Source organism: Salmo salar, chromosome 09, assembly GCF_965601325.2.
Source record: "Salmo salar chromosome 09, fSalSal1, whole genome shotgun sequence".
Taxonomy (NCBI): Eukaryota; Metazoa; Chordata; class Actinopteri; order Salmoniformes; family Salmonidae; genus Salmo; species Salmo salar.
Genome location: NC_138299.1, coordinates 2,293,215 through 2,301,882, shown reverse-complemented (window position 1 = coordinate 2,301,882; position 8,668 = coordinate 2,293,215). Strand labels below are relative to the sequence as shown.

At 43.1% G+C, this 8,668-nt stretch overlaps 1 protein-coding gene across 1 annotated transcript; it reads left to right on the top strand.

Annotated features, from left to right (window-relative positions):
- Positions 1–428: 428 nt before the first annotated feature.
- Positions 429–6,965, top strand: LOC106610624 (extracellular tyrosine-protein kinase PKDCC). The gene is made up of 7 exons (XM_014210041.3): positions 429–1,097; positions 1,820–1,936; positions 3,276–3,547; positions 4,301–4,380; positions 4,727–4,834; positions 5,663–5,839; positions 6,142–6,965. The coding sequence occupies exons 1-7, from the start codon at positions 501–503 to the stop codon at positions 6,246–6,248; spliced, it is 1,458 nt and encodes a 485-aa protein (XP_014065516.1). The 5' UTR covers positions 429–500; the 3' UTR covers positions 6,249–6,965.
- The last annotated feature ends 1,703 nt before the right edge of the window (positions 6,966–8,668 follow it).

The following is an 8,668-nucleotide window of genomic DNA, read 5'->3' as shown; positions in this document are numbered from 1 at the left end:
ATAGATAGATAGATAGATAGATAGATAGATAGATAGATAGATAGATAGATAGATAGATAGATAGATAGATAGATAGATAGATAGATAGATAGATAGATAGATAGATAGATAGATAGATAGATAGATAGATAGATAGATAGATAGATAGATAGATAGATAATAATTTCATCCATTTTAGAATAAGGCTGTAGTGTAACAAAACGTGGAGAAAGGGAACTGGTTTGAATACTTTCAGAAAGCACTGTATACCTAAAGGGTCCTAAAATTCTAAATCAAGTAGCTAAATGATCCAAGGTATCTTAAAATAATTCCATATGTTCCACATTACTCTGCACCGCTAAATCAGGGGCAGGGTTTTACTGTTAAGGGAAGACACGCCTCTGGTGGGCGTGCCACATGAGGTGAAAACTACGAGCTCAGCCTTTCTCTCTTGTCATGACTACAGAAGAGGTCTTCGTCCGATTGAAGTTCAGTGCGTTTTCCTTTGACCCGCGCACGAAATGTCAACGATGGGCAGCTCTCTGTGCGCCGCGGCACTTTTAGCTTTTCTGGTCTTTTCTTTGAGACTTTTTGTGAACAATTGGCACTTCAGAGTTGATAAAGAAATGTTTACCAATGGAACTATTGAGGATGGTTTTGTTATGGAGCGTAACGGATTAGTTCATGAACTCAACGAAAGACGCAAGGAAATTCTTCCTTTCCTCATCTCTTCTGGGGTAAAGAGGTTATTGGATGAATCGGGACATTTTGGGCAGCACCAATCATTTGAAAGTAACCATTTGGATATTAATTTGGAGAATGAGAGTGACGTTTCCAGTGGATCTATTAGAATGAATAAGGATCATATTGGCTGTGATCAGCTTGTTGATATGAAAGCTGTGGATATCCTTGGCTCGGGCTATACCAAAATAGTACTTAAAGTTGTGTTATCAGAGGGACAGTCTGTGGCATTGAAAACGGTGTACGATCAAGGAACTGACATGGGGAGATGTCTCGAGGATTTTAAAGACCCATTGGGCTGTCACGAGCTCGTGTCTTTTAAACTGAAAAAAGAAATCGTTTTATTGCAGAGACTGCAACATCCAAACATCATAAAGGTACGTGAATAAAGTATTATTCATTAAATAAATAATTAGCCTAAGGTAAAAAGTAGAATATAACTTTATTGATCTCCAGGGTGTATAGGCTAATCAAGGTGTCAGAAGCTTACATACATCACAAACACACAACATAAACGTTACAGACAACATGGCCTACAGTGCTAGAAACCTACCAACTTCAACCACATTGATGCGACTTTGATGTCTATTTAAGGAGCTAACTGCTTCCCTGTGCCTATATGCTCTGCTGCATGTGTAATATTGATGAAAAGCCTCACTGCATCTGTAGGACCTTCCCATGTAATTCAATTAAACCTCTTGAACCTCCCCTGACCTTGGGTCGCAGTTCTGCATCAGCAGCTGGAGGAGATACAATGTCCCTTTCTGTCTGTTAACCTAGAATAGGTATACAAATCCCCAAAGTCTATTTAATCAATCCATTACGGTCAAATTTGCAACTTGAATGTAAACAATCCTAACCTGTTTATAGGCTACCGTGTAACAGTTTAATGAATACCTTTATGAACGCACTTTAACCTATTCACTGTAATAGGCCAAAGTAGAACACCACATTTTACTGGTTTGTCCTGAGAACATGTGTTTTGATAATATTATGCTGCGCTCACATAATTTTCTCCCTATGCTTTACTAGTTTACATTCCCGGTGTCAGGTTTACTGTGACACTAATAATGCAGTATAACATATTTCCTTTCTGCAGCTCCGAGGCCACTGCGAGGACAGTGTGGGGGCAGGAGGCATCACAGCAATCCTGGAGCAGGGCTTCCCACTGCAGATGATCCAGCTCCTACAGAGCCCCTGGGAGGAACGATTTCGGGTAAGAAGACCACTAGGCCCTCTGTCTCTCTCTGATCTCTCACTCACTCACACACACACACACTTAATCTCCCTCTCTCTACCACGCCCCTCCTCCTCCTCCATATCCCTGTAGAGAGTGTTAATCAGGAGTGGCCCACCCCCTGGCTCCCTCTGGGGCATACCTGGGGTGGGGATGGGGGTGGAGAAGGAGCTGCTGTTGGAGGATGACATTCTTAGCCTGGAGTGGATTAACCCAGGCCCCATCTCCATTCCAACTGAGCCTGATCAAATACTCTGAAGGACAGATGTCTGCGTTCAGGCGGCTCTCGAATGTCGGTCCCCTCTTCTCGCGCCTTAAGCCCTCTACTATCTTCTAGTGTGCGTAGTGCGTACTGTGTGTGACACTGATAGTGTGTGCATGTGTGTGAGGGAGCATGCATGAGTGTGCATGGGTATATGTCCAGAAGTACATAAGTGTTCCTGTTTTCAAATATGTACGTATCATAACACATGGTGAAGAGTCCTTCAGGCCAAGTAATTTCAAGCATCCACGAAAGTGAGAAATGAGTAACAGTGAGCAACAGTAGGGGTGAGGTGTTAAAGGAACACTTATTTCAACGAGCAAAACGCTTCACTGCTGCAGAGTCATCCAAAAAGGTGTTTGGTTTCATCCACCTCTGTTTTTATAGTGCTGCGGTTGCACGGAGAGACGTTCAACGGACTCGTCGGGTTACCTAATGTCCCAACTATGTTTGCAGCGTGACAAAATAATTTTCTGCTGCGTCAACGCATGGCAAATGCTACTCGTTTCATTTCTTTGTGGGCTGTGCCAACATGATGCTTGTTTCACCACTTTGTTTCATCTTGACAATTCTTCTATGGCTCATGTTATACAGGAATGTAGTAATAGGCATAGATGTGATGTGAAGCAGCAACTGCAGAAATGTTCTGAAAAAGCAGTGTGATACAACAAGTGTCTTTGTGCAATATAATCCGTTTTCTTCTGCTTTCCTTTTTGGAGTGGGCAACACTTCACAAGACATTGCCCATAAACCTGTGTTGTAACCTTTTAATTACACTTGTAACACCAATGTATTAGCAAGTTGTTACACAACCTTTTTAGTATTTTCTTGCACATATTTTTTTACATACATTTACATTTTTACATTTAAGTCATTTAGCAGACGCTCAGGACATAGGCGAAAGAGCAGGCAGTCACAATAATACTATCACATACGATGACATCATCCTCATATCACCAAGTACATATGACATATACTGTACATGTCAATGGACAACAGAGTAGACAATGACAACCATAATGTCAACAACATCCAACCTGTACATTTTTCCCTCAGGTTTGTTTGGGCCTGGTGAGGCTCCTCCACTACCTCTCCCACTCCCCTCTGGGCTCAGTGGCTCTATTGGACTTCCAGCCCCGTCAGTTTGTCATGGTGTCTGGGGAGCTGAAGCTCACAGACCTGGATGACGCCAGCGTGACAGAGCCTGCCTGTCAGATGGACCAGGACTGCATCTTACAGTTCCCCCTCCGCAACTTCAGCCTGCCCTGCTCGGCCCAGGGAGTGTGTGAGGGCCTCAACGAGATGAGGAATCTCTACAACGCCTACAGGTAATATAGCTGCACTCCCATTGCTAGGCTAAATCTGGGTAAAAAACAGAGCCATTTTCAAGTGTTTTGCCAGGTTGGTGAGATGTCATTGCTGCACTCCTAGGGATAGTTTCCCAGATCCAGATGAAGCCTAAGCTTCTGCTAGACTAAAAACATGCTTGATGGAATATCTTCAATAACCAGGTTTCTATCCAGCCATTTAACGTCGGGACAATTTTATAAATGCCGACAGACAATTTGTTCGTTCGACATGGTGGGATATTTTTCTGTCGGTAAAATGAATTATGCGAGAAATGGCAGTGCAAATATTGATATAATAACCATCATATCTAAGTAAACTTGGAGTCACGCGATGGAAATCATGCAGTTCATTAGGCTATAGAAAGGGCACTTGATTAGCTTGATGCTTGATGGAATTTAACCGCAAAAGTTATTTTTATGTGCACTGTCATCACGCACATACTTTTATCCAAAACAAGTCCGTTTGATAGAAACACATCTCTAACCTGTGGAAAGTGAAATTTGTCCTGCTTAATCTTAAAAAAATTCAAATAAGCATTGGGAAGGTGGGTGAGATGTGTTATAGCTCGCTTTGCTCTGTGACACTGCCATTTTGTAGGCTACATCTATTCACTCATGATTCTGCCAGGTTTACCGCACGCTTGGTTTAATACTGTGATGAAGAGTCAACATTTCATGAAATATGTGACGGGACTTGTCTAAATGAGAACTGTTTCTTTTGCCCTGCCTCAGGTATTTTTTCACCTATCTGCTGCCTCACCAAGCCCCGCCTGCTCTGAGACATCTGGTGGATCACATCATGAACTCAACGGGTGAGGACTGGAGTAGACTGAACATGACCCGCCATTACTATTAATCATTTGGAAAGACCTAATATGGCCCTTTCATATGTCATGTTAGAGCCTAGAGTTTTTCCCTAACCATGTGCGCCTGACTAGGAAAAACTTTAGGCCCTAGTTGGAGTTGGTCATACTCTTCCATGTGAACAATACCATTTTCCCCACATATGAACATAACTAGAGTCAGGTGTTTTGACCGACCACATTGGCCTGACCAGGAAAAACAAATTGTTCACATATGACCAAGCGTGTGACCAATTCCAGTGGTGTTTCCACTCATACCTTTTCTGTGCTGACCTGTTCCGCTGTGTTTCTCCAGGAGAGCTGAAAGGGGATGTGAATGACACGCTGGAAGCCTTTGAAGACATGTTCCATCTGTACAAATCCGGCCTGCACCTGGACAACATGCCTCCGTCAATAATCAGAGGTATGAAGTGAACCCCTTCTTTCCACAGTCTCCTGTTTTCTTGGATTCTTTGGTCTAAATGGCTTTTACAGTGCTCCAGACTGGCCCAGATCCTGCAGCTGTATTTTCCATGCTCAAGCTGCTCAATGGTTTATACAGCTACATTATGAATAGTAATCATAGTAAGCCTGGGAAGTGGATTGATTGGACTGAGTCTGGAAATATGAAGGAATGCTTTAGACCAACGGTGTTGTGATGTATTAACACTGTAAGCTGCAAGGTCATGGCAAAGCAGTTTCACAGTTCCTTTTTAGAACTCAAGTTCTCATGTACGTGTCTTCAGTTACAGTTAAAACTGATTCCTGGGCCTATAGATCTCATGAATGGTCTGCGTATGTTGACTTAGAATTTTTTTAGTATCTGGAACTCCATAGACAGAGGATGTACATGGGAGACTCACTGTCCAAGACTTAAAACAAACAGATAATCCCAATGTCTTCCCTTTTTCCAGATGATTTTCTTCTACTGAGTGTTCTTATAAAGAACCTTAAAGTGACCCTGTGTTTGCCGCACTAATGCCCCAACTGGAGCGCTTGTTCCCCTATTAATATGCCCCCCCAACATTTTTAACCCCGGCCTTGTAGGTTTAGGTGAAGGAGTACCAATGGAGTAATATGACACCCCTGCCATCTTCCCCTCACTGTGAATGAGTTGACTTCTGTTCTGATGTTGGGTCGGAGGGGGTCAGGCGCTCCTAATTTGCGGCCCATGAAAATGTTTAGCAGATGAGTTTGGCCCAGGCCCCACAACGTCTCTGAAAGACTCTGGTGTTTCTTCTCCCCCCATTAGATTATGCAGTCATGAAAGGCATGAGCATCTCTGGAAATATGGAATACAGATGCTGGCCCTCGTACAACCACCAAGGCTGCATGCTGTCGGTGCACAGCGACAAGGAGGCGGCCTTCATCTGTAACTCCCTTCCTCAGTGCACTAGCTTCAGCCTGAGCAACCAGAGGACTTGGACAGGTTAGTGTCACTGACTGTCAGCCTTGAGGCATTGACCGAATTGTGGTTGTCATCTTGAGTGGAATTGGAAAATGATTTATCTTTGGGAACTCCTAGTTCTCATTAATAAGCATGCCTAAAGCATTCACATTTAAACCCCTTAATACTTAAGTGGTAGGTAAACTTTTCTGGGTGCTCTCTTTATTGAACATTTGGCCTTTAAACATGATATCAAGCTCCAGTTGAGAGGTACTGTATTTCTGAGTCACTGAAGAACTTTACTTTGGCATTTTTGTTATTTCTTTGCCTTTGCTTGTCTGCAGGACGGCTCCTCGCCTCGTTCCAAAGTGGTTTCAGCCATTTGGTTACAGATGGGAACTCGGAGGTGTATTTGAAAAAGACCAAAGCATTACCAGGAACTACGTTGTAAGGAGTGGGACAACGGGAGTTGGGGAATGCAGGGAGGGTGTTTTTGAAGCAAATGAATGAATGTGATATATTTATAGTGCTTTTGCTCAGTGGCTTGTTTGATCTGGCTGCCAATCCTGCATGCTGCCAATAATTATGTAAAGGGGAATCCCATCAGATATAATTATGAAAAAAATACTGCCCTCACTGTTCACTGTTCTGTCTCAAACGCCCCCCCCCCCCCCCCCGCTTCTCTTTATTTGCATTGTGTGTTGTGTTTGCGAGGCTATATTGGTCCAGTGGTAGGACTCGAAGCCCCACTCTGACTGTCTGAGGCCTGGATGAGAAAAAAAAAGAAAAACAAGCTCTTAAACAACTACACTTTGATGTTAATGCGCCATGAAACTTTGTGGCATGGCGTAGGGATACGGGTTTGTGCATCGAGGGCTGCACATGGTAACAAACATAAGTGCTTATATCACAGCAGTCGGCCTAGATGATTACAACCATTCCAGTCCCCAGTAGTTGTCTTTGATTTTAATACCAAATTAAGTTAATGCCATGTGTGATGTTAAAATGTAATTATCATTACATTGTTTGTCTATAATATGTACACCTTGTGGGTGTGAACCTGTTTAACTTTTTCAATGAAAGGGATTCTGTTCAATGACAATTCATTCTGTACTTGACATTCTGTACTTTTATTATTGTTGTTTTCTACTATAAATACTTTAATATATTTTGTTGTTCCGGAGTCTGTCTTTGTGAAACAATATGCAATTCAAATGCTAGGATTAATTTGAACTAATAGCATATTCTATTCTTGTTGGTGTCACTATAGGAATTAATCTGCTCTATACCCTACTCCAACCAATCACACATCACACAATGTGTGGGCATGTGTATGCACTCCTTTCAGCCCTCTCTTCCCACAACCTGTTACCCATTTCAAAGGGGGGAGATCCAAAGCCATACTGTGCTCTGCAAAGTTTACAAAAGCCCAGGGAATGCATGCCAATAATCACTTGCCGGGTCATTATGGGGCTTAATTAATAGATGTAAATGTTACTTGTTTTCAAGCTCTTTCTCATGGAACAGGCCCATAATACAAAGGAGCACTAAGAACAATTCAAGTAAATCTCCTTTTAGCACACGAATGGGACCAACCATCTGCCCTGTTTCGGGGAGCTCCATTGAGTTCTATTGAGGTGTGTAGGTATTGATGATATTGCAGAGCCAGAGATAAGCTAAAATAGCTACAGCCTGGGGTTGGCCTGGTAGGTCAGGTTCTGGAGGGCTAAGGTGGGGGACAGGAGTGTCTCATTGTACCCAACCCTGGCCCCCTACTGTCTAGGTCAGAGGTGGTTGAATTGATAAGGCCTTGGGGAGATAAGCTTAATTGAATGACTGACTGGGCCACTGCTATCTGGACTGACCTGAATGTAAAGTAGTACTCAATGTACTGTAGTACTTGGCTGCGTTCAGCAGGGCACAACATTGTTGACGTGAGGTCTCAAACTCACGGAGGAGATGGCTGCCATTTTACAGTGTCCTAACCAATTGAAATGTTATTGGTCACATACACATGGTTAGCAGATGTTAATGCGAGTGTAACGAAATGCTTGTGTTTCTAGTTCCGACAGTGCAGTAATATCTAACAAGTAATCTAACAAAAATCACAACAACTACCTTATACACACAAATGTAAAGGGATGAATAAGAACATGTACATATAAATATATGGATGAGTGATGGGCGTGCGGCATAGGCAAGATGCAGTAGATGGTATGGAATACATTATATACATATGAGATTAGTAATGTAGCATATGTAGACATTATTAAAGTGACTAGTGATACCTTTATTAAATCCATTTATTAAATTGATTAAAGTGGCCAGAGATTTGAGTCTGTATGTTGGCAGTAGCCAATCTATGTTAGTGATGTCTGTTTAACAGTCTGATGGCCTTGAGATAGAAGCTGTTTTTCAGTCTCTCGGTCCCAGCTTTGATGCACCTGTACTGACCTCGCCTTCTGGATGATAGCAGGCAGTGGCTCGGGTGGTTGTTGTCCTTGATGATCTTTTTGGCCTTCCTGTGACATCGGGTGCTGTAGGTGTCCTGGAGGGCAGGTAGTTTGCCCCCGGTGATGTGTTGGGCAGACTGCACTACCCTCTGAAGAGCCTTGCGGTTGTGGGCGGAGCAGTTGCGTACCAGGCGGTGATACAGCCCGACAGGATGCTCTCGATTGTGCATCTGTAAAAGTTTGTGAGTGTTTAAGGTGCCAAGCCAAATTTCTTCAGCCTCCTGAGGTTGAAGAGGCGCTGTTGCACCTTCTTCACCACGCTGTCTGTGTGGGTGGACCATTTCAGTTTGTCCATGATGTGTACGCCGAGGAACTTGAAACTTTCCACCTTCTCCACTACTGTCCCGTCAATGCGGAT